General features: G+C 37.1%; 1 protein-coding gene across 1 annotated transcript; it reads left to right on the forward strand.

Annotated features, from left to right (window-relative positions):
* Positions 1 to 16,823: 16,823 nt before the first annotated feature.
* Positions 16,824 to 17,720, forward strand: LOC143660140 (vomeronasal type-1 receptor 4-like). The gene has a single exon (XM_077133558.1). The coding sequence runs from the start codon at positions 16,824 to 16,826 to the stop codon at positions 17,718 to 17,720; it is 897 nt and encodes a 298-aa protein (XP_076989673.1).
* The last annotated feature ends 9,466 nt before the right edge of the window (positions 17,721 to 27,186 follow it).

Below are 27,186 nucleotides of genomic sequence, written 5' to 3' on the forward strand. Positions count from 1 at the left end.
ATGGTAGAATATTTAAATAATTTGAGAGTGGCATGTTTCTCTAGGTGGAACAGAAATGTTTGTCTCCTGTAAGTAATGTCTACTTCAGTCAATACCAATCAAACGTTTTTTTATGGCTATGGCAATGCAATAATAAAATTTCTCAAAATGATGCATGTAAAATAGTAAAGACAAATTGATGAAAAATTGTATGAAAGAATACTACCAGATACAATACTCTATTATAATAAACTTCAAAGAAGAAAGTGGGGATGGCATAGTGATGAATGAAACAGGAAAAATAGCCCTGAGAGTGATGTTTTTGCATAATAAATATGGAAACGTCTGAGGCAGCTTCACATGTCTATAAGGAAATATCGGATTGCTCAATAAATATGGATATAGAGAATTTTAACTATATTCTACATCATATCATCTACATACAGCAATTCCACAAATATCATGGCCAAGAATGAAACTGGCAGACATGAGAACAGTCTGTCAAAGTTAGAACTTTAGATGATGTCATATATGGATATTTCTTTAAGAAGATAGAAATGTCAAGAAGCATGGATGGTGCAATGGTTACTCAGTGGCAGATTTCTTGACTGCCATGCTGGAAGCTTGGGTTCTATTTCTGGAGCCTGCCTATGCTAAAAAGAAAAGCCAGGGATGAAATCAAAGTTTGGAGCTCTGATAAAATAATCATTAGGAACTGCTGTCTGAAAGTATACTTTAAGGATACCAGAAAGGGAAAAAAATATATTTTCAATGTCTGTCACCCAGATAGGAAATTCCAGTAGAGATAAAAATGAATTTCTACCCATAATTAATGAAGGAATTGCCCACAAGTAAAGCAAGGAAAGGAAATGGGCAGGGAATTTGTAGGCCAGTAACCTCACACAGTGAGTAATATCCCACATTATACACAGTGCTTTTCACAATAATGTTGATACCAATTCAGTTGTCACCATTTCACTTACTTATGACTGTTAAAAACACTGACCACACACTTTGTCTGTGATGTCGGAAACTGAACTCCTCCTTCATGATGTGTACTTGTTTAAATGTCTCCAGAAGAAACTATGCCCCCAAGTCCTCAATTTAAAGATGTAAGAACTATACACATGAAGTGTTAAGCCCTAACTTTATGAACAGCCCTCTGTTCATAAAAAGGACATGGCCTGAGTGTCCTCATGGCAGCATTGACAGTGGGTGAAAATAGCTGGAAAGAGTAAAACCTTGTCATCAGATCAGACATTAAATGCAATCTGTCAAAAATCCAGTGTATCTACACAAGCAAAAAAGTGATGAAGTTGAATTAACACAAAGTACATGTATCAAGGAGACTTTCCAGAAATGTATTTACTTGGAGAACACTATGCACCTATGTAGAAGTACATTAATTGGGCACAGAATAATATATAATGTTAAAAGTCAATGCGGATATATTTCCATAAGAAAAATGATTGGGAATGGAAAACAACAAGGTGTAGATGATTTTATCAGCTCTGCACACTGGTAATAAAATAGCAGTGCAGAGGAAAACTAAACTCCCAAACATTATCACTACAACCCTTGGGCAGAAGATGATTTGCTCACACACAACAGTGCTATCTTGATCACACCTAACATGAATGCAAGAATGTCCTGAGGCACAAAAGCCCACCAGGAGAGGGAGTTTCCCATCCACCTCACCCTTTATGGATCTTACTGGCAACCCTACTGTGATCTATGGATTTGCCCAGTTTCCACAATCTCAGCTTCTGAAGACAAGGCGGGGAAAATATTTTCTTTCCCTTGAGTTCCAGACTTCATTGCCCAGGAATTAAGCAAATGGAAGTTAACTATATTGGACAGATTTTTAGTATTACTTAAGTTGTTAATTGTTTAATACTTTATCTCATGATAGAATCAGATTCAAAATTTACAGGTTTAAATTAAGCCTAAGAGTCACTCCCAAGAGAACCTCTTTTATTGTTCAGATGTGGCCTCTCTCTCAGCCAACACAAGAAGCAAACTCACTGCCCTCCCTCTCTGTACATGGGACATGACTCGCCGGAGTGTCGGCCTTCCTGGTAATGTGGGAGAGAAATTCTAGGATGAGCTGGGCCTCACCAACAAGGGATTGAGAAAAATCTTCCTGACTGAAAGGGGGAAGAGGGGAATGAGATAAAATAAATTGTCAATGGCTGAGAGATTCCAAGCAGAGTCGAGAGGTTATCCAGGAGGTTGTTCTCACATATTAAATAGATTTCACCTCTTAGTTAAGGCATAACAGACAGATTGGAGGGAACTGCCTGAAAATGTAGAGCTGTGTTCCAGAACCATGTTTCTTGAAATTAATTGTATAATAATATAGCCTTCACTATGTGACTGTGTGATTGTGACAACCTTCTCTCTGTTGCTTCTTTTATCTACCTTATGGACAGATGAGTAAAGTGCATGTATTACAAATAAATAAATAATAGGGGAAACAAATGTTAAAAATAAATTTGATAGATTGAAATGCTAGCAATCAATGAAAGGGAGGGGTAAGGGGTGTGGTATGTAGGAATATTTTTCCTGCTTTCTTTTTCTTAATTGATGCAAATGTTCAAAGAAATACTCACGATGATGAATATGCAACTATGTGATGAAAAAAAGTTAATATTTTATCTTAATTGGTTTTATTAATAAGAATTGAGAAAATAATATATGTGCTTGTACAGTTTTTATCAATAATTTTTTTTTAAAGTTAGCACCCTTTTGGCTCCTCTCTCTGGAACTGATCTGATCAAAATGGCCCATCCCCACAATATTGAATCAGAACAAAATAACATGACTTTTCTGGTGTACATAAAATTCTGAAACTTAGAAAAATGACCATTATTATTATTAACTTACAGAGTCCTTTTATTAGGTTTCTGTAATTTATTAGGGAAGTCTGTCTAATATGTTCCCTGGGACATCTGCATATTTTTTACCAAGAGGAGGGTCTTGTTTTCCCTGCCAGAGCTGTGTCAACTAGTGATGAGGGCTGCATGCATCCCTGCTCAAGCCTAGGCAGATCCACTGATGTTGCTGGCTCCTGATTCTTCATGGAAGGAATGGGCCCTCTGTCCCACAGAAGAGGCCTGAACTCTATCTTCATACTGCATTGGATCCTGAGAGTCATACTGTTGGGCTAGGATGAGCCTGTCTTCACCAGGGAAGCCATAGGCTGCCTGGCTGGCAGCTTAATGGTAAAATAATGTTAAAATTCGATGCAGATGTTTCCTAAGAAAAATGCTTGGGAGTGGAAAACAACAAGGTGTAGATGATTTTATCAGTTGTGCACACTGATGATAAAATAGCAGTGCACAGGAAAATTAAGCCCCCCCAAATTAAATTACAACAGCAAATGTTGGGCTAGCAGAAGATGATTTGCTCACACACAATAGTCCTGTCTTGATTACATTAGCATGAATGCATGAAGGTCCCAAAGCAGCAAAAAGTCACCTGGAGACTGAATTTACCATCCACCTCACCCTTTCTGGATTTTACTGGCAACCCAACTTTGATTTGTCGATTTTCCCAGTTTCCACAATCTCAGTTTAAGAGATTATTTTCACTTTCACTTGAGTTCCAGACTTCATTGTTCAGTGTGGTTATTAGGTTCAGGTGCCAACCTAGCCAAGTTAAGATGCCTACTTCTGTTGCTGTGGACATGAGCCAATGGCTTGTGAAGCTCTTCTGCTGCTGATTACATCTGCAGTTGCCTAGGAGTCATGCCTGCTGCAATGAATGATGTTTGCTTTAATTGGCTGGAAGTGTAAATGAGAGAGTTCAACATAGCATAGCCCAAGATGCTCAGCACCCCTTCTCTCAGTATTCACAGCTCATCCCAGGCCTTTGGAGATGCAGAAAGGAAACACCCTGGGGAAAGCTGTTGGAACCCAGAGGCCCGAAGAAAAGCCCAGCAGAGATCACCCTGTGCTTCCCACACAAAAAAGAACCTCAGTTGAAAGTTAGCTGCCTCTCTTTGAAGAAGTATATGCTTTTAACTAAAGAAATATCCTTTTATTAAAAGCCAGTCCATCTCTGATGTGTTGTATTATGGCAGATTTGGCAGACTAAAACACCCAGGAAATAAGCAAATGGTAGGTAGCTATATTGGAAAGGTTTTTAGCACTATTAAGTTGTTAATTGTCTAATACTATATTTCAGGATACAATCAGATTCCAAAATAGCAAGGAATTTTTCCCAATGAAATTATAAATGGGATCAACAGGAGACTTCTGGCATTGGTTTGTTTTTTCAATACAATCTTGCATCCACTTATCTACTTGCCTGCCTGTACTCCTCAGCATGTAATTTTAAGATCCTATCCAGTGGACAAAGGATTTCATTGGGGAGAATTTACACACCAACACTACCAATGTATATATTTCAAAGATGCCAGAAATTTTACTAAAAACAACACCAGTAATGAAGTACAAATAATTGTTGGGAACATATTTGTCAAAGTGATACATTATTTATTTTCAAAATTTAAAAATGGAATTTTAACCATTCACAAAATTAAAGAATAGGAAAGCATTTGGCCAGTTTTGTTTCATTCATTCCAAACATCTCCATTGGCTAAGGTGACTGGAGCTTAGATCATTTAATGCAAATCTTTGCTTTATTTCTGTTCTCTTGGAAGTAATTCTTATCATGTGAATGTTTTTGCTGTCAATTAATCTCTCATTAAAAATCATGGATGTAAAAGGCAATACAATTCCCACTATACTATTAAAACAGAAATGGCTATGTATTTTTCCTATTGTTTTGTGAAACCAAGACCATGAAATATCCAACATTACAATTATTTAGTAAATTTTGTCTGTCATAAGCAGTAATATCATCATCAAGTTAATGATGGTTACATTCTTATTTAATATATGAGATTTTGAAACTATAATGAAGAGAAACAACCATAAATTTTATATGGAACACATCAGGGTCTTTCTACTAAAACCATAGGGCACACCTAATGATTCATGTTAATAGATTCATGCCATTAAAGACAAGTAAACACAAAAGACAAACAAAGATGGGAAAACACACTATCATATCAGCAAAAAATAATTATTGGAGCTTTTCATTAGTGACTGATGATGTAATTATTTACTTGTAATTGTAATCAAGAATGATAAAACTCTGGTATTATTAAGTTTCAAATTCAGCACAACACCTGTGTGCAAAAAAAACGTACAAAAATCAAAGACAGTCACATATAGTTCCAAACTATTAAAATACCATTTAGAAGATGAAATACTAAGTATAGCAGTCCCACTTCAACAGTTCAGAGTCTAGCTCTAGTATTAAGCTCAGAAGAGATTAGGAAGAGAATTATCAACTATTCCACATTAACATAATGGAACATTTAAATAATTTGAGTTACATGTTTCTGTAGTTGAAACAAAATTTTTTTTCTTCCAAAACTAATGTATAATTCAGTCAATTTCAATCAAAATTTTTTTCTGAAAGTAGAACAAGGCAGTTGCAAAATTTTTCAAAGAGATGTATATAAAATAGCAAAGACAAATTGAAGAAATAATAGTGTGAAGGAATTTCCCTACCAGATACCACACACCATTCTAATAAACCCCTTTTTTTTTTGCATGGGCAGTCACCAGGAAATAAACCTGGTCATCCAGCATGGCAGAAGAAGTGGCATAACCCTGCCACTGCACCACCATTTCCCTCACTCTAATAAACACTTAAGAGGGTTTTGATTGTGCAATTATGAATGAAACAAGGAAAGTAGCCCTGTGATGGATATTCTTACATAATGAGTATTGAAATGTCAGAGCTTTATTTCATACCTGCAAGGAAATAATTGATTGGGCAATAATCAAAGATGAAAATAAGTTTGATTATATTCTCCCTCATGTCATTTATATACAGAAGTTTCACATGTATCAAGGGCCATGCATGACATTGTAAATATGAAAGCAGTGCATCAAAGTTTAAAACTTTGGATTATGTCATGGAGGAATACTTCTTTAAGAAGATATAAAATCCAGATGAGATCAGGTGCATTCAGGGTGGTATGGCCATGTGTATGGATTGGAAGACTAAATATAATTGAGATGTCAATTCAACCTCTAAATTGATTTACAGATTCAATGCAATACCAATCAAAATACCAGCAAATCACTTTTCAGAAATAGAAAAACCAATAAGGAAATTCACCTGGAAGGGCAGGGTGCCCCAAAATGCTAAAAAAATATCCTGAGGGAAAATGAAGCCACAGGTCTCACACTGCCTGACTTTAAGGCATATTATGAACCTACAGTGGTCAAAACAGCATGGTACTGGCATAAAGATAGATATATTGACCAATGGAATCAAATAGAGTTTTCAGATATAGACTCTCTCATCTATATACAATTGATCTTTGATGATGCAGTCAAGCCAACTCACCTGGGACAGAAAAATCTCTTCAATAAATGGTGCCAAGAGAACTGGATATCCATATGCAAAATAATGAAAGAAGACCCATATCTCACACCCTATGAAAAAGTTAACTCAAAATGATTAAAGACATAAACATTAGGTCTAAGACCATAAGACAGTTAGAGGAAAATGTAGGGAAATATCTTATAAATCTTATATTTGGAGGCACTTTTATAGACCTTACACCCAAAGCAAGAACACTGAAGAAAGAAAGAAAGAAATGGGAATGCCTCAAAATTAAACACTTTTGCACATCAAAGAACTTCATCAAGAAAGTAAAAAGACAGCCTATACAATAGGAGAAAATATTTGGAAACAACATATCAGATAAAGGTCTAATATCCAGAATTTATAAAGAGATTGTTCAGTTCAACAACAAAAAGACAGCCAATCCAATTACAAAATGGGAAAAAGACTTGAACAGACACTTCTCAGAAGAGGAAATAAAAATGGCCAAAAGACACATGAAGAGATGCTCAACTTCCCAGGCCATTAGAGAAATGCAAATCAAAACCACAATGAGATATAATCTCACACCCACCGGAATGGCCATTATCAACAAAAGAGAAAATGACAAGTGCTGGAGAGAATGTGGAGAAAGAGGCACACTTATTCATTGTTTGTGGGAATGTCAACTGGTGCAACTGCTGTGGAAGGCAGTTTGGTGGTTCCTCAAAAAGCTGAATATAGAATTGCCATATGACCCAGCAATACCATTGCTAGGTATCTACTCAGAGGACATAAGGACAAAGACACAAATGGACATTTGCACACCAACGTTTACAGCAGCATAATTTGCAATTACAAAGAGATGGAAACAACCAAACTGTCCATCAATATATGAGTGGCTAAACAAACTGTGGTATACACATATGATAGAATATTATGTAGCTTTAAGACAGAATAAAGTTATGAAGCAGGTAACAACATGAATGGAGCTTGAGGACATTATGCTGAGTGAGATTAGCCAAAAACAGAAGTTCAAATATTGTATGGTCTCACTGATATCAACTGACATGAGTGAATAAACTTGGAATAATTCATTGGTGACAGAGACCACAGGAGATATAAAGAGGGTAATTTATTGGGTAATTGGAGCTGAAGAGATACAGATTATGCAACAGGACTGAATATAAAAACTCAGAAATGGATAGCACAATACTACCTAACTGTAATAGTATTATCTGAAAACACTGAATGAAGCTGCATGTGAGAATGATAGAGGGAGGAGGGCTGGGACATAAATGAAATCAGAAAGAAAAAAAAAGTTAAACATTGAGAAGGTATAATCTAGGGATGCCTAGAGTGTATAACAATATCGACTAAATGTACAAATTTTAAAAATGTTTTTGCATGAGGAAGAACACAGGAATGTCATTACTCCAGGGTGCTGAAAATAGATGGTAATTAATATTTAAATATGTCACCTTATGTGTGAGACTAAAGCAAAAAAAATGTTTATTTGGTACAAAATTTATAGTTTGACTAGTGTAGTTCCTAAAATAACTTATGGAGATAGATTGATTGAACACCATAAGTACTTGGAATCTTGGGTAGTACATGAGATTTTGTTGGTTTGTCCAGAGTGATGGCCTGATGAATCCCAGGGTGATTTGATCAGGGAGTGGTAATGTATTTGCAAAATCCCCTTTAGGAAATGGTTAGAATGGAGAGAAATTAAACTTCCCCAAGTTGAATTCTCGATATTCCCACAAGCAGTGTGGACAACCAAAGCTATAGGCTGAGCCCCCGGTCTTGGGGTTTGTTCATATGAAACTTAACCCCACAAAGGATAGGTCAAGTCTACTTAAAATTTAGGCCTAAGAGTTACCCCCAAGAGAGCTTCATTTTTGCTCAGATGTGGCCTCTCTCCCAGCCAACAAAACAAGAAAACTCACCACCCCTCCCCTGTCTACATGGGGCATGACTCCCAGGGGTGTGGACCTTCCTGGGAACATGGGACAGAAATCCTAGAATGAGCTGAGACTCAGCATCAAGGGATTGAGAAAACCCCAGAATAGGCTGAGACTCAGCATCAAGGGATTGAGAAAACCTTCTCCACCAAAAGGAGGAAGAGTGAAATGAGACAAAGTGTCAATGGCTGAGAGATTCCAAACAGAGTCGAGAGATTAACCTGAAGGTTATTCTTATGCAGTAAGTAGATATTACCTTGTTATTCAAGATGCAATGGAGAGGCTGGAGGGAACTGCCTGAAATGTAGAGCTGAGTTCTAGTAGCTGTGATTCTTGATGATGATTGAATAATGATATAGCTTTCACAATGTAATTGTGAAAACCTTGTGTCTGATGTTCCTTTTATCTACCTTTTCAACAGATGAGTAGAACATATGAAACAAAAAAAATAATAGGGGGAACAAATGTTAAAATAAATTTGGTTTGAAATGCTAGTGATCAATGAAAGCAAGGGGTAAGGGATATGGTATGTATAATCTTTTTTGCCATTATTGTTTTATTTCTTTTTCTGTTGTCTTTTTATTTTTCTTTCTGAATTGATACAAATGTTCTAAGAAATGATGAGTATGCAACTATGTGATGATAATGAGAGTGACTATATATGTAGAACGGAATGATCATGTGTTAATGTTTTTGTTTGTTGTTAATTTTTTTAGTTAAAAAATTAATTAATTAAAAAAATAAAATATAAAATCTAAAGTTGAAATCAAATCTTGAAGCTCTGATAACATAAATGCTAGGAAAACATAAAAAATGCTCTTGGAAAAAATACTTAAAGAACTCCAGAATACGTAAGAGTACATTTCCAGTCTGTCTCCCAAAAATGAATTGCCTCCAGTATATATAAAAATGAATGTTTGCACACCATGAATGAAATGAATGAAAGATCCACAAGAAGAGCAATAAAAGGAAAATGGGCAGGCAATTCATAGACCAGTAAATTCATATGGAGAATAATGTTATGTTATATATGGTGTTGTTAAAAATTCAGTTGCCACCATTTCACTTGCAATCACTAATAATCCCGACAACACTGGGTCCATTATGTGGGGAATTGGACTCCCTTCTAGGCTTGTGGACTTGTATTTGTTTAAAATGATTCAGAGGAAAATATGCTCACATCCTAAACTTGAGGATGTGAAAACTATGGACAGAAATTCAAGTCTCTAATTTCCACTCTTCAAAACAAAATTACCTGAGTGTATTCATGGCAGTATTCACAATGATTTAAAATGACTGGAACCAAAAAGAAAACATTTTCACAAGGCCAGTCATTAAACCAAACAATAATCCAGTGTCTCTACAAGAGTAAAAATTTCATTAAATTCAATTAACTGAAGGTACATGTATCATCAAGAAGACTTTCCCTATAGATATTTGCTTGCAAAAGCACTATGTGCAATTAGTCACTATATCTATCCATGCAACGTAATACATACTATTAATATATACTATAATCAGGTGCAACATAATATATAATATTAAAAGTATAGCAGATCTATTTCCATATGTAAGATGCTCGAGTATGAAAAAAATACAAATCACGGGTGATTGCAATAGCTGTACACATAGATGATAAAATAACAGTGCACAGAAAAATTAATCTCCAATGAAATAATTGCAGCAAATTTTGGGATGGCAAAAGATGATTATATCAAACATGACTGCATGGACTTGATTAGGTTGGCATGAATGCAAGAATGTGTTGAGGCAACAAAAAAGTTTGGCTGGACAGTGAGAAAATTCCCTTGTGCCTCACTCTTCCTCAGACTTCCTGGAGGCCCCACTATGTCCTATGGATTTGTCCAAACTCCACAATCTCAAATTCTGAAGAGAGCCAAGGTGAATGTGTCCCCTTACATTTGGTTGCAGGATTTATCACTCAGGAAATAAACAAATGGGAGATATCTATATTGGAAAGATTTTTAGCATTTGCAAAATCATTAATTGTTTAAACTCTATCTCAGAATAGAACCGGACTCAAAATCGCCAAGGAATTTTCACCAAGGAAATGAGAGTTGAGGACCACCAGGTGACTTCTCAGACTAATTTTAGAATTTAAACATCATCTTGTATCCCCTTCATATCAGATGTTGTAGGGTCAGGGGTCCAGAGGATGAAATCAACAACAGCAGGAAATAGAAGATGGCTTGGAATCCCTGTTGTTATGTGAATGATTCGAAAGCTGAAATACAAACCAGGAGCCTGTGACCTGGAATAGGTTAATAGGTAAATCTCAATTTTGGGATATGTTTATCCCATGCACACAGGATTTAAACATTGGAGTGTTTAGTTTTAGAAGTGGGACCTATGAGCAGTTAGAGCCTAAATACGTTCTTTATGAGAAACCAAAGAAAATTACCGCATTCAGTATGATGGGGATATATTCAATATCCTATTCTAATAAAACACTTCCCAACCTATGACATACCTGCTTTCTAACTTTATTTCCAAAGTATTTCAATAAATTATTTTGTTTATGTTGGAAGTTCAAGTTAATTCAAACTAGATTGGACTCTGAAGCAAAATGGGGATTCATATTATTTGGTTTGGTGATCATCACAGGATGCTTATAAATGGCACAGAAGAAAGTATGAGGGAGCAAAGAAGGAAAACAATAGAGTATTTGTTATGAGTTAGGTTATTTTTATTTATAAACGAATTTTCAGGTTTTCAAAGACAAAGAATTGACACCACATTATGCATAGTGTTCACTTCCAGTGTGTTTTTTTCTCATGGTATTTCAGGATGAGTTACAATTTAACATAAAGGCTCTGAAATTTACCTTGTATGAGATTCATTTGTATACTTATAAAAGAATGGATCAAAAGGTCCATCAACAGTATTTCTGATTGTGTAAGTCTGGATCAGGCAAGAAGAATCTTTATTTCTTTGAGTTCTCCACTGATGCCAGAGCTTACGATCCAGTGTCACACGTTGAGAACCAGTGTCTATGGGCAGATGTATTGGTTCTTCTCCAATATGAATGTGGGTCCTACAGGGAAAATGAAGTCAGGCAGGTAACTGGCACTAGTTGTAACAAATCTTCAGATATGATGCGTCCATGACCAGTTGGGTCAGGCATGGATAAGGCTGGACTTCTCCCATGTCCCTGCTGTGAAGGCTGTGTACACTCTAAGGGCCACCGTGGTCAGAGAAGTATCCAAGCAGGGACTAGGAATACAGCCTGGGATGGGACCATCAGTTCTCTCTTCTCAGACCATCCCTGTCTTCAAATGCTTTCTCATTTTTTTGTGAGGTTGAATTGAACAGTCACAATGAGGGATTCATGTGAGAGAGACATGGAAGTTGGTAGCTCTGAGGTTATGGGGGTGGTGCTCAGCCATGCCAGACTGGCCAAGATTCTCCTGTTTCTCATGAAACTCTCTTCACACACTGGGGAGCAGAACTGCTGGGATGTTCCTAAGCCTCTGTATTTACAACAAGCTACAAGCCCAAAGACTCAACTGTGTTTACTGAGATGGCCTTTTCTCTCACATAAATGAATTTTAATGAATAAAGTTTCTAAAAATTGAACTGAGTTTTAGAAGTCAAAATACATATACAGGGGCTGCATGAGTGGTTCAGTGGTAGAATTCTCACCTTCCATGTGGGAGCCCTGGTTTTAATTCCCAGACCATGCACCCTCCCCCTCAAACAAATCTTTAAAAATACATACGCAGGGCAGTGCAAGGGTAGCTCAGGGGTAGAATTCTCACCTGACCTGTGGGAGCCCCAAGTTTGACTGCCAGAGCCTGCACATGCCAAAATAAAAATACATATACAATGTGTCATATCTATAGTAAGCTTATTTTGTTTGAATACAATTGAAAAATGTTGATTTAAAATGGCTTTTAATAACCTAAATAATCAAAATATATCAGAACAAGAGACTATTGCTGTAAGAGTTTCCACTGAAACATTTCTGTATAGTCAAAAACTCTCCTCAGACGGGAACTGCTCACAGATGTAGATAATTGGTGAGTCCTTTATCCATGTTTTCTTAAACTTCATGATGTAACCCCCTTGATCACCATATTGTTCCAACATTTCAAATAGAGCATCAGATGTTCTAAGCACTTAATGAGTATTTGCTGCAAGGAAGAAAGCTATTGCTAATGTTCCTTCCCTTATGCCTAAATGTTGAAGCTGTCATCTGCTCTCTGACTGTCCATTTCCTTGACATCTATGAAGTCATCACCTTCAGTAATAGGCTTCTACCTACAGGACTTGGCTGAGAGGAATGCGACCAACATCAATGACACATCCCAGGGTCTAACCCCAAGAGTCATAGATTTTAAGGTGTCTATTAATATTACTCTCAACCTAGACACAATCCTCTATTCTATATATAGGTTGAGGAGATTTTTATGAGTGTTTTATTTAACAAGTCTTTTGCCTCATAAACTGAATCCTGAGTGAACAGTGAGACAGTCATTATTCCACCATCCATCATGTACTTCCATACTTCCTTTATCTATCCTGACTCCATGCCACCATCTAGGTGACCTTGAGAATTTTCCTAGACTTCTACCATCCTGCTCTACATTCATCTAAGACTTCTTGACTTCTATCATTGGAATCCACCTTAATCCAGCAGGCTTTATGACTTCCATCCCTCCTTGGTCCCTATTGACCCATTCCACTGATGGTATACCATTTCTTACACATCTCTGCCTTTTACCCTCAAGTTCCTTAGTGCCCAACCATCAAGTATCCACAGCTTCCTAATGGTCCCATGCATCACCCTAACCCTAAAATCTATGTTATTTTCTCCTGGCCATTTAACTCACTCATGCCATTTCCTAACCAGTTCCTTTCATCAACATGTTCTCATTTTGCCTCACAGGGCACATTACTTTTCCCAATTCCATCTTCCTTTCCCACACACCACCAGTGCCTTCCACCAGTAATAATCCTTGGGTCATTCCTACCCTGTTATTTTTCCCATTTATCCCTCATTTTATTTAAATCCTCACAGATATTAAGTATTTATGCATTTTTGCCACTCCTACACTTCACCAACCTTTGCCTATTACCTCAACATCTGCATGATCTCCTGCTTTCCCATGACCTATTATCTTTAGTATACAACACCTGCAGTTCTCTCAAATTCCTGGAGACTGACCCATTCCTACCCTGAAACATGATAGTGTACTATAAACCAACTGGGTCATTACCTGCTGGATTTTAAACCTTTGATTTACTCTCCCCATCTTCATTCTCTATCTTCCACATACTCAGGCTTCCGGCTTCTCCCTCTTCTCCCTATTCTTCCACCACTTCCCATGGCCCTTATTCTGACTCATCTTTATGACACATTCTTGCATCGACACCACAACTTTTTCTCTTTGTATTTAATGCTCATTGTGCTTTTTACATTTTATGCATTGTAACAACATCCATGAGAGTTGTTGGACCATTGAAAGGAGTATAAAGGTCAGATTTATGAAATTCATGGAGATACCTCTATTATTCCATGTATGAACATGTGATTACTATATACATAAACACATTGACAGAGTGAGTGTCATCGGATGCATGTGAGCAGGACCTGTGAGTTTGTGGGTGTGTGCATTGGTCTGTATAAATATGAGTGTGTGTTTATATGTTAAATGTGGAAATGTATAAGTTTGTGAGGTAATGTGCAATGAGGTGTATGTTGGCAATTATGTGAGAATATGTGTGTATCTGCAGGTGTACATGCATTAGTGTCTGCTGTGTGTGTAAGCATGCAAATGTCATGTCGGTTGCTCTTTTTGAAAGCTGTAATCCTTGACTCAGAAATGTACTGACTTTTGATAGTAGACCTGTGTAAACATGAGTTTATTTGTAGGTAAAACAAAGAAATAATATGAACTCATATTAATTGGTTGCAAAATGAATGAGCATTCATTACTGAAAATTCCGTCACAAGTAAGGTTTGAGCACTCAGATGACTACTCAGTGCTCTCAAATTGAGGAACTATTATCATTTATCTGGTAGTTAAATGAAGGACATTAAACTATTTGATCATTGGGCTTTTTTTACTGAGTCTCTTATAAATTTGTCCTTTCTGTAGTTATTGATTTTTTACACTGCTTATCATTATTGGGTATTCAATATTGATAAGGTATTCTTTCCTTAAAATTTTATGTATCATCTGGATTTCCAAATTAGCTGGCATTGATTGGTTATTACCATATTCTTCCTATAACTTGGATATCTGAAAATGCTTCTCAGATGTTTCAATTCCATATCTCAGATATTTACTTGAATTACTGTGTGGCCCAGTGCTTTAAAAACATATAGAGCACCCAATTTGAAGTAGCAGACTCTCTTAAGGAAACAGACAACATTCAGAATTATACCCCCTTTGCTGCAGCCTCTCACAGGTCAAATCTTGTCTACATTTGCCCCCTGCATGGCAGACCCTGCCTGCCTCCAGACCTTGAAATAAAGGCATCTGGACAATACCTTTCTAATGAACAATTTGGTGGTGCTATCTAGAAAGTTGTAATTAGTTTTGATAATTAACAATTAAGAAAAAAGATTTCAGAAAGATTTTCATCTCTGTCAAGACCAATCTAGGTCAAATGATCACTGCAGTTCTATGGGGAGGTGAGGTCGTAGAATCTCAAGCACCTAACACAGGATCTGGCTGTCTCCCTCCCCTAAACCCACTGGCTGTCATGACCATCACATGGAACCCACTCTGCTCAGAGGTGGCCATAATTGGTAAGTGTTTAGCATTTCATTCTGAGTGGCAGAACATGTAACTGAAGGAGACATATTGGGGGGATGGTGAAGTGAGTATATCAGAAAAGGGTTCCTTCAGAGTTTGAATTTGGGTCCAATGCCAAAGCCACAGAGGAAGGAGAAACTATCACTGTGGGATGCACTGAGCTATAAGACAGATGGGGTCCCAGACCAGACACCAGTCCCTTATGGCTCCTAATGGGATTTAATGTAATCCTCACTGATAGGGATTGCAGGTGATAAATCTAGGTGAATAAAAAAAAAATTTTAATAAAATGTGCTCAAATCCCATATTTCTGAAATCACTGCCCAACCACCCTTGTAGGAAGCAAGGAAACACATTTCAGGAATAAAAGTGTATGTCTAATAACTCTAGTCATGTAATAAACTGGATAAAACTATGGAAATCATCTCATCTGGAGTAGAAAACATGGATATGAATGGAAACTGCTGGGATGCAAATGCTTCTCTATTTCTGGGAGTATGTTGTGCATAAGGAGATAGTAATTATGTCTCTATTGTAAATATACAGAGTCTGTTGGTGGCATTTAGTTTGTTTATCTTCTTGAAGTCGTGGAAGCAAAACTTAAAGAAAATAGAACTTTATATTGTGAATTTCACATAGCAGCACCATGCTCATATATATCTTTGATTAATCTCTTGTTTAAAAATATTCTAATAGCAATCCAAAAATCTACTCTCTTGGTTTATGATATGCACAGTATTTTAAAGTTTACAGACACTGTTTGAATATGTCTTCATTTAAAAATCTTTCAGAAATCTCACTGCATAGCTAATAGCTTTAATTAAGTCAGGCACTAGAGTATACTGAAGCAGTAACTTAGTTTATACTCTCCAATATTTTATCTCATGTTAGTGTTTTGCAGCACTCAGTATAGGAGAAGACATGAAATTGTTCTATGATTCCTTTGATAGGTGACATTGTGCTTTTCTTTCTGAACTAATTGCAAATGAATCTTTCTGCTGCTATCATAACATGGGGACATTGTTTTATTCATAAATTCCTACTTGCTCATTGGGTTGGCTCCTACACGACCTTTCTACAGTCTATGTTTAGTTAGAATCTCCATTTTATTAAGCTCTCTACATCTTTATTCATAGACAATAACTTTACATGTAAATGGAAAATTACTATACCCCAAATTGTAGAATAATGTACCACAAAGATAAAACCCAATAACAAGGTATAAAATAAAGCTTAATATAGGTCTGCATTATCAGAACAAACCTAATGAGCATGGTCATTAAAGAGGCCTTTTTTGCAACAAACCAACCAGGTTCAACCTACCACTTTATGTCTATGCAGTATGGGAATTTTTACAAGTACTTAAGCTTTCTGTATATGTTTTCATCATCTATCTAAAGAAACTCCTAGTAATGCTCAGATCATGGATTTGTGAAAAACAAGTTATCTCATGTATGGCTTTCTTAGCACAGATTTCTACATTTTAATTACTTTTAAATAATATACACACAACTTTTAAAAGCCTCTTAATAAGGGAGCAAATTTAAATAGTCAAAGAGAGAATTAATGTAAGCAGAGAATACTGTATTTTAGCAGACGTACTAATTATCGCACACATGACCACTTCGTTGCAGGCTTATCTGACTCTGAAGGTAAATATCAATCACTGTGAATGTGCAGAATGGACACAAGGAATTTGGCAATGGGGATGGTCCTCTTATTCCATATTGTATTTGGAGTCCTTGGAAATTTCTGTTTTCTCTATCATTATCTCTTCCTTCATTTCATCAGGTGCAAGTTAAGGAACACAGACTTGATTATGAAGAACCTGATTGTAACCAATTTCTTAGTTCTATCATCCAGAAGAGTCCCACACACAATGATTGCTTTGGGATGGAAACAATTCCCCAATGATTATGGATGTAAACTTTTCTATGTTTACAGAGTGTGCAGGGATGTGTCCATTGGCAGCACCTGCCTCTTGAGTATCTTCCAGGCCATCATCATCAGCCCCAGGAACTCCAGTTGGGCAGAGCTTAAAGTGAAAACTCCTAAGTACATCAGCCTCTCCATAGCCCTGTGCTGGCTCCTCTACATGCTGGTAAGTATCATTATTCCTATATATGTGACCAGCAATTGGAGAAACAATACCATCAGAAAGAGAAAAGACTTTGGGTACTGTTCTGTTAAAGGTACTAACAAATTAATGCCCTCAATCTCTGCAGCATTGCTGGCCTTCCCTGATGTTTTATGTTTGGGGCTCATGCTCTTGGTCAGCGGCTCCATGGTTTACATCCTGTACAGGCACAAGCAGAGGATTCAATGCATTCACAGGACCAACCTCTCCACCAGGTCCTCCCCTGAGTCCAGAGCTATACAAACAATCCTTGTGCTGGTGAGCACCTTTGCATCCTTTTACACCATCTCCTCTATCTTACAGGTCTGTCTTTCTATTTTTGATAATACCAGCTGGTTGCTGGTGAACATGAGTACACTATTTGCTGTGAGTTTCTCAACTGTCAGCCCCTTTGTTCTCCTGGGCCAAGACTCCACTGTCTCCAGACACAGCTTTTCCTGAGTAAGGAACACAAATCCCCTAATATTATGACCAATACATAATGCAAACGTATTTGGACTATGGTCAATTGTTTTTTCAGCCATCACCCCAAACTTGGAAGCAGAATTATGAAACTATCACAGTACAATATAGGGTGAGCAGCATTGTGAGTCTGTGTTCCCAAATATAACAATAAATAGGAATAGAAGAAGAAATGAAATGTTCAATAATTATTATGAAATACTTATGAATTTAAATTTTAATATTTCTTGCAATGGAGTTATTCAGTGTTTGTAAAGTAAAAAGCCAGTAGGTTCTAAAACATTCTAGAGATTATGAGTGAAATCTTTGTGTGTGTATCTTTCAATCTGATATTAAGCATCTCTTAAAATTAACTAAGCAGAAACTCAAGAGATGTTGACAGAGATCCTTGAGAAAGGAATATGTGAGAAAGTCATTGAGAAATCTGAAAAAAAAAACAAGTTCTTAGGTCATATTAAGTTAGCAAGGGATGGAACTGGTCAACAACTTCAGTTTCTGCACAAGCATTGAAGACAAAATTATGAAATTCATATCTTTAATACTTACATAAATGGCAATCATTTGAAATGAAATTATATGGAGTGGTATTAGCATAATTATAACATCCTGATGCAGAAATGGACAAATTAAACTGCAGTGGGATAAAGGTAACAGAACAATATATTTACATCAATTAAAAATAAGCAGTAAATATTGAGTGTTCAAAAACAAATGATGTCTGGAATACAGCTGCATGGATTTTGGGGATTTATGGAAGGCAGATATTTCTGTATAATATCAGGATATCAACTGGACTGATTAGAAAGTAAGAATTTGGGGTTGCCCTCACACATCTTTAAGGTGCAGAATTAATTACTGAATTTCATGAAACTGGGAGCAGTGAGGGAATAACGATTTGGATAGGGTGATGCTATGAATAATTTTTTTGTTGAATTTGTGACTTGTGGATTTATAAAGGAATAAAATATATATTTTGCATGGGTGCCTGCCCATGAAAAATAAAATAGGAATGCACACACATGCACACACAAAGTTGCACATATATATACATACACATGTACCTACATTTGTCAATGTGAATATGTGTGTATATGTGGTTTTATATAAGTATGTGCATGTATATGTGTGTTTCATATGTATAGATGTTTTTGCATAATCAGTGTGATAATTTGCCCTATCAAGCAATTTTATTTGATATATTATATTAAAACTGCAATGATACTAATTACTTCTAAAAGTTACTTTAAATTTAATGTCTTTTTATCTGAAATTTACACAGCAATGATAGTTGCTTAATATTATGTATAAGGCATCCTTCATTATTCTACTTAAATCAAAAGGTTTGTGGTGTATGTTGAAAAAATGCCGTTAAATAAATTTAGGCAATGATGGTAACCAATAGGAACAAATATTCTTTGTGTATTTAATGTGGAAATGGATAGACTTTTTTGCTAGATAAACCAATTTGCATATTCTTCATTACCGTTCATCTATTTTGCAATTATTTCTATTAACTTCCTCTGTGCTTTATAAATTTTTAAAAAAGAATTCTAATTTTTTCTGTTTGATTTGGAGCTTTTATACTCTGCATCTCAGGGTTTTTTAAACTAGAAATTGCAACAACTATTAAAAACATGATCTAATTGTTCTTATGTGTGTTGTTTGAATAGAATTACAGTAATGGAAAATAAGAATCAGGAATCAAATTTGCTTTTCAAAAAGAATTTTAGTTTCATTATGCCCACAGATCTATATCTATGTACTCAAAAGGAAAGGGAAAATTCTTTGTTTGTAACCTTCTAGATATTTACAGATTTTTCCATGTTAGATAAATTAGTTACCAATGCACAAAATAATGCTGTTTTTTATTAAGAATTTTTTTTTTGCATGGACAGGCACAGGGAATTGAACCCGGGTCTCTGGCATGGCAGGCCTGAATGCTGGCTGCTGAGCCAACATGGCCCATCCCTGAATAACATTTTTGAAAAGAAATTAAAGATGTTTTACACAATTTTACATTAAATCTTATATTTATTCATCTTCTATATAACATTCCATGTATAAAAGGAAAGGAGATTCGAAAATAATAAGTATATTTTTTATTCACATTTTCTTGTTTCACAGAGTAAAGGGATTCAACATCTTATTCAAACCATTGATGTGCCCCTTGACCAGATCAGATGGTTTGGGCAGGTCATGGTGCAGCAATTTGTCTCTGTTGCTGCTGCAGCTATGAGGAGGGGAAATTTCTTTTTTTTCTAGAAACTCTTCCTAAAGTTTTTTTTTATTAAGAATAGATGCATTCTCAAACCATAATTAATTAATCAGTCAACATGTAATTTATCTAAAAGTTTTTAGTTCCATTTTGACTACATAAGGAAGTATCAATGTTAATTTAGCTATCTTCCCTTACTTTTAAAATTTGGAGATAAGTATTTCTTTTTTAATTTTCTAATTTAAATGCACAGAACTTACCACATTGCACAATGCAATGTAACAAAACCACATCAACCCTGGATATAGCTCTTAGTTCATAAAGCAGAGCATTGCCATTGAAAGACTGTTCATGTGGTCTCTCTTAGTTCTCCAAAGGAAAACTGCTGTGAGAACGTCTAATAAGACAGAGCACTCTCATCCATTTATACCTTTTATTTATGGAACCACAGAGAACGACCATACTCAATTTAGTTTTTTTCATTCCATAGGATGTTTGTGAATTCATCTTATGAATGCACATTTTTATAGATCACTTATTGGCATTGGTGGGTAGAATTCCATTATGTGACACTCTATAATTTATTTAATCATCCCATTCCATGCACATGTGAATAGTTTTCAGTTTGGAGCTATTATAAATAATGCTGCTATATAAATCCTAGAACCTTCACAAAAACACAAGTACAAATGACTATTTCCCTGGATATTTTGCTCCATTACAGGCACTGACAGTCTTAGACTTTCCTCATTCTTCCTAGTCTACTCTGTCCCAGCTGCATATCCACAAACACAAAGACCTCGGCTCACTCATGAAATCCCAGAAGAGTATTCTTTCACAGAAAAGACTCACTGAGCCATGTGGTCATTATTAAAGACAGTATAAAGTTGCATGTGTGTGTGTGGTTGCATTTGTGTGTGTGTGACAGAGAGAGACAGAGAGAGACAGAGAGAGACAGAGAGGGAGAGTGCAAACTCCCTGTGGTAAACAATGTAATAATCACACAGTAAGTGATTTGTTTCCACTTTCCTTCTGAGCTGCTCTAGCTCATCTCCCTCCATCCATTCCATGCCAAGCTCTGTCAATCCTATTCTTCTATATAACAGCAACACCTACCCCAATATTTTACATTTTTCTCTCATTTTTCTAGAGCAATTTTCCCTACTAAGTCACTTCTCCAAACTACACATTAAACTTATCTAGATTTGGTGAATAGATGAGCACAGTGTTCTTTTAATATAATCAAAGTCTTAAAGTTACTGGTTGGAATGCTATATCAAACACAAATTAACATCATTTTGTTTCAAATCAAGCCTATGACTCCCCTGAGGAATTTTAAAGAACACAGAATTTCACACTATCTCAAAAGCAAAAAGTTAACCTACAATAGTTTATCAGAGCTGGCAGAAGACACAAAACTCCTAGGTCATAGAAAAAGGTCTGTATAAGTCATGGCACAGTAGAGAGCATGAGATTAGCATATGCTTAATTCACCTTGCCCTCCATGTCTAATGAGAAAGATACAAACAATTGCATAGAGATACAGTTGCTGCATTGGGTTAAGTCACTGTGAACTAACACTGAACTTAGGAAACACTGGTCTTCTCATGAGGATTGTTAGTACAGCTGCCTTACCTTTGCCCTAGCAGAAAACAATATCCTTATTAATAGGAAAGCAAACAAGTTTGTACTTTGTCCCAGAGTGAGCCCATATCTCTGTCTGCCAATTCTATTTTCTGTACAAACATCCTTGAGACAAACATGCCAATGTTCGTCCAAAACAAAATATGCCAATATCTCTTCCAGAAGAGATGTACACCAGAGAGAATCCCATGAATAACTGTCTCACAATGACACCAATCCATTTCTACACTGTCTGCCCTGTAAAAAATTTCCCCATGAGGGCATAATTGATTAAGCTGTCTGAGGGCCTGGGAACAAATTTGTTATATTCACCTCATGCTCCGTTTAATGGAGAATGTTACCACCAGAGTTTTAAACACCAGGGTGAAGCCAACAGGTGATATAGACCTCAACATTGCCCCATAGTGTTTATGCCTAATCTTGTGAAATCATTTCATCAGCCATCAGGATCTATCTTATAACGTCAGGTAGCTTTCTCTTAGTTTCTGTGCTGATTGTTCCTGCTGGGCCAAAGGCACGTATTCAGATATAAAGGGACATATTAGTGATTGCAAAGCTTCCACACTGGCCTGCCAAGAGAATGTTAAGGTCAGTATCATCCATCAAAACCCTGACAGAGAAGTGATGCTGAAATGAATTTACATGATTCTATTGATATGAAAAAAATCCACAATAAGAAAATATATAGATACTGATATCATTTAGTGTTAGCTAGGGGTGTAAGGGGAGGGAAGAGTGACTTTTGCTTCTTTTTTGGAGTGATGAAAATATTCTCAAATCAGATTGTGTTCATGGTGGCACTGCTATATAAATATACTATGAGATCAAATCTGAAACATTAAATGCTGTTTTATGCTATGGAATTCCATCTCTGTATGCTGGTAAGTAAATAAATAAACTTTTGGTTCATATCTTAAAATCCAAACCCACTATGAGATTGTCACTATGAATTAGTGATCTCATTATTCACAAGTTTCATCTTGTGGAGTACCCACATGGGAAGGCTTTGATACCCCAGATTCCTATCAGAGATGAGATCCTATCCAGGTAAAGGAAGGACCTTACCTGGATTCCTGTGAGCTCAGTTTAGACTAGGAATTAAAAAATGAAATTTCAAATCAATTGTTTTAGTAACCCCTGATTATTTAGAAAATTCTGAAATAGGAGAAACTTGCCCTGACAGAAAGTTAGAGAAGTTCTTAATGTTGAAAATGCACAGTTAAAGACTACAGAAACTGGTCATGTAGGTGGCTGGTAATTGTCTTAAAATTTGCCATTAAAATCAGAATAGAAATAATTTTGGGGTATATCATTCACTGTGTGATGATTTTATATAATATTGATAAATGATTTAGTTTGCTAAAGCTGCTGGAAATGGAAGGGTTTACACAAAACAAATTTATGAAGTTCCAAGTTTACAGTTCTAAAGCTGTGAAAATGTCCATATTAAGGCACAAAAAGAGTTTACCTTCATTCAAGAAAAGCTGATGCCACCCAGAATGCCTGTCAACTGGGAAGGCACATGGTGATTTCTGCTAACTTTCTCAAAGGCTTCCCTGGGGACCTATTCCTTTTGTATCTCCAAAGTTCTGTGGTTCTGTGGACTTCATTATTACTGAAGCTTTTTCAAAATTCTTCCTTCTTAAAGGGCTCTAGTATGCAACCTGAACTTGAATGGGCAGGAACACATCTCCATGGAAGCCACCTAATCAAAAGTTACCATGCACAATTGGCTGGGTCACATCTCCATGGAAATGATAAAAAACATTCCACCAAGAAATATTGAATTAGGATCAAAGAAATGGCTTTTTAGAGGCACACAATCATTTGAAATCAGCACATTCCACCTTCTGGACCCCCCAAAGACATGTTCTTTCCATATACACAATGAATTCATTCATTAAAATATCAGAAAATCTTAAGCCATTTTAGTAAGAATGCAAATACAGTATAAAGTCAGAAACAGCACAAAATTTCATCAAAGACAGCTAATGGCCTGTTCATTCTTAAGGCAAAATCCTCTGGCTCGGGACCTGTAAAACTCTTAACAAGTTATCTATGCCAACATACAAAGGAAAGTCATAGGATATGTGTTTTCATTTCCAAAGAAAAAAGAAAAAAAAAGGAAGGAAGAAGGGGTCACAGGACTCAAAGTGTTCTAAAAACATGTATGGCAAATTCCATTAGCTTACATAGTCTGAGACTCATTTGTCCTCATGGTCACAGAAAATGGTGGTCCCACTTTCCAAGGGCCTATGCAGTAGAACTGTTCTCTCCAAATGCAGCCATGGCAGACTTTGGAGAGACCACCTTTTCCTTGGCTTCATCTTCCACAAGCAATGGGGCAGTACCCAGGCTCTCTGTCTTCTCCAGGGCACACAGTCAAATCCCTCAGAAAAAATATGGTGGCAACAATGTTCTGAATAATCCCCAAAGAATGTACTGTACTCTCTCCATGACATGAGACAGTATAAATCACACAGAGCATCGAAGTGCAGGGCCCCCTCTGCCTTTGGGGCAAATTCACCCTCTCCAAACCTAGCTTCCATGGTTCTTCCTTTGAAGTTATTTTTTTCTTCAATTAGTCCCTCTTTTGTTGTGCTGGTTTGAAAGGATATATGCCCCCTAAGAAATGCCATGCTTTAATGTAAATCCCATTTCCTATGGTACCAGGAGTGGTTCTTAAGAAACAGAATCTTAAAAATCGGTTTTATGAATGGTTTTCTACTCTGACTGGACTCAGAGACACTAAGGACTCTGATTCCATAATCATAATAACACTCCCAATCCATGGAGTGAATTGGCAAAAGAGATAGTCAAAATATCATCATTCAATTCTCCTAAAGCTTCGCTTGTATGAAGCCAGACTCTGGGGGATAATGTTTTTGACACCTTTACAGAGTTTAGTAGAAATAAGAGTTATAGAGATGCTGGCTGGTTGCTGTTAGATACACTGGCTACCTTAAGGGGTGAAAGGGATGGGCTTAAGGCTTCAAACGTTAAGCCTAAGTGCTGTCTGAAAGATGTAGACATTTCTATGAGTATCCTGAAGGAAAATCTTATTTCCTGCAGCTGTAGACTTGAGATCTCTGAAAATCAGACTCAGGATCTTATTGTTAGAGTAGCAACTTTACAACATAAACTGAAATCTCAGTTTTGCATGGTGTCTGCCGTTAAAGTTAGGGCATTGATTGGAAAGGAGTGGGACCTTGAAAAATGGAATGGTGACATATGGATTGATAATGATGTCAGGGGTGAGGTTGAAACCCTATATCATGCTGAGTCTTCTCTAGATAACTCTGTAATACTTTTCCCTGAGGACATAACTGCCCCACCTCCAGCCTGCCTTGAGGAATTGGCCACCAACTCTCCTCCTGAAGGGATTATCCCTAGAGTGATTAATCCTGTTTCACCAGATGAAACTGCAAATGAAGGCCCTGAAGCAAATGGCTTGGAAGATATTTCTAATTCTTTTCATGACCCCAACCCACCACCTCTCATTTCTTCCAGACCTATAACTAGAACAGATTTTGGTACCAGAGAGTGGGGTTCTGCTGTAGTTTGCAAATACCAAACATGTTGGAATGGCTTTTTAAATGGATAAGGGGAAGATTTTGGGGGAGTTGCAAGGAGCTTGATAGAAAAGACATAGAATGCTTTGAAGAGACTGTTGGTAGAAACGTGGGCTCTAAAGATACCTCTGACCAGGCTCTAGACCGAAATGAGTTGTGTGTCATTACAGACTGGAAGGAATGCGATCCTTGTTTTAAAATGGCAGATAATCTGGCAAAAATGACTAGTGGTTTTTGCTGGAAGGCTGATTTTAAAACACATGAACTTGGATACTTAGCAGAAGAGCTCTCCAAGTTAAATGTGGAAAGTGCAGCCTGGTTTCTCCTTGCAGCTTATAGTGAAATGCAACAGGAAAGAGATAAGCTGAAAACTGAACTCTTGGGTACAAAGAAAACAGAAATTGATGTCCTAGAAAATTCTTGGCTTCCAGGAAGGAAGATCCCAGAGAATAGTGCTCTGTGTGAGAATTTAAAAAAATGTGAAGCCAGTCAGCCATTTCAGAGAAAGTCAGGATCAGACATGGAGTTACCCAGAAAGGATTTGTGGAAAATCCTTATGTCTGATGGGCATGATCCGACACTACTGCATAGAAAGCTGATGAGAGTGCTGTGGGACCTGTATAAACTGAGCCACTGCCAGTCTGGACTGAGGGGTTCAGAGAAGGAACACATTGGAGGAAAAAAACTTCAGAGGCAAAACCATGGAAGCTGAGGTCTGAAGTCAAGAAACCTTGGGCCAGGAGAGTGGACCAACTCAAGCCCATGGAGAGGGTGAGTTTGCCCCAAAGGCAGAGCATGGGCCTTCCACCTCATTGCAGTGGAAGAGTCATGCCACCTCAGGCCTTGGAGAGGGTGAAGCACATTCCTTGGGGTTTGGGGAGAGCCTTGCTACCACCACATGAAGGAGTTGAATGTGTGCCTGGGAGAAGAAAGAGAGCCCAGGTGTGGTGTCAATGCTTGGAGAATGTGGAGCCGAGAAAATGGGGGTCACCCCAATGTCCCCCAAGTTTGCATTCAGAGAGAGGCAGGCCTCTGCATAAGAATTTGGAAAGGATGGGACTGCCACTTTCTAAAGCCCTGAGGATAAATGACTCTCAGACTTTGACATCTACTGGACTTTGTCCTGCAGGTTATCAAAACTGTATGGGTCTGGTGACCCCTGTGTTCCTTCCTCCCTATGGAAATGTGATTATGTATCCTATGAATGTTCTTCCTTTGTATGTTGGCAGCAAGTAACTTGTTAGGCATTTTCAAAGGTCCAGAGCAAATGAAGAGAATTTTGCCTTAGGACACACCATGCCTGTAAGTGACTTGATGAGATTTTATATTGTCTCTAATTATGTACTTCATTGTATTGCTACTGAAAGGTTCAGGGTTTCTCATACTGTTATGAAATTAATGTATTTTGTATATGGGAAAAACATATCTTTTATAGGGGCTGGAGGGTGGAAAGTGCTGGTTTCAAAGGACATATGCCCCTAAGAAAAGCCATGCTTTAATATAAATCCCATTTCATAAAGGTAGAATAATCTCTATGCAATACTGTATGTTTGAAACTGTAATGAGATCATCTCCTGGATGATGTGATTTAGTCAAGAGTGGTTGTTAAACTGGATTAAGGGAGACATGTCCCCACCCATTTGGGTGGGTCTTGATTGGTTTATAGGAGTCCTATAAAAGAGGAAATATTTTGGAAAAAGAGAGATTCAGAGAGAGCAGAGAATGCAGCAGCACCACAAAGCAGAGTCCACCAGCCAGTGACCTTTGGAGATGAAGAAGGAAAATGCCTTCTGGGGAGCTTCATGAAACCAGAAGCCAGGAGAGTAAGCTAGCAAATGACACCGTATCCTCCATGTGCCCTTCCAGCCAAGAGAGAAGCCCTGACTGTGTTTGCCATGTGCCTTCTCATTTGAGAGAGAAACACTGAACTTCATCGGCCTTCTTGAACCAAGGTATCTTTCCCTGGATGCCTTTGATTGGACATTTCTATAGACTTGCTTTAATTGGCACATTT

This window comes from Tamandua tetradactyla, chromosome 16, assembly GCF_023851605.1.
Source record: "Tamandua tetradactyla isolate mTamTet1 chromosome 16, mTamTet1.pri, whole genome shotgun sequence".
Taxonomy (NCBI): domain Eukaryota; kingdom Metazoa; phylum Chordata; class Mammalia; order Pilosa; family Myrmecophagidae; genus Tamandua; species Tamandua tetradactyla.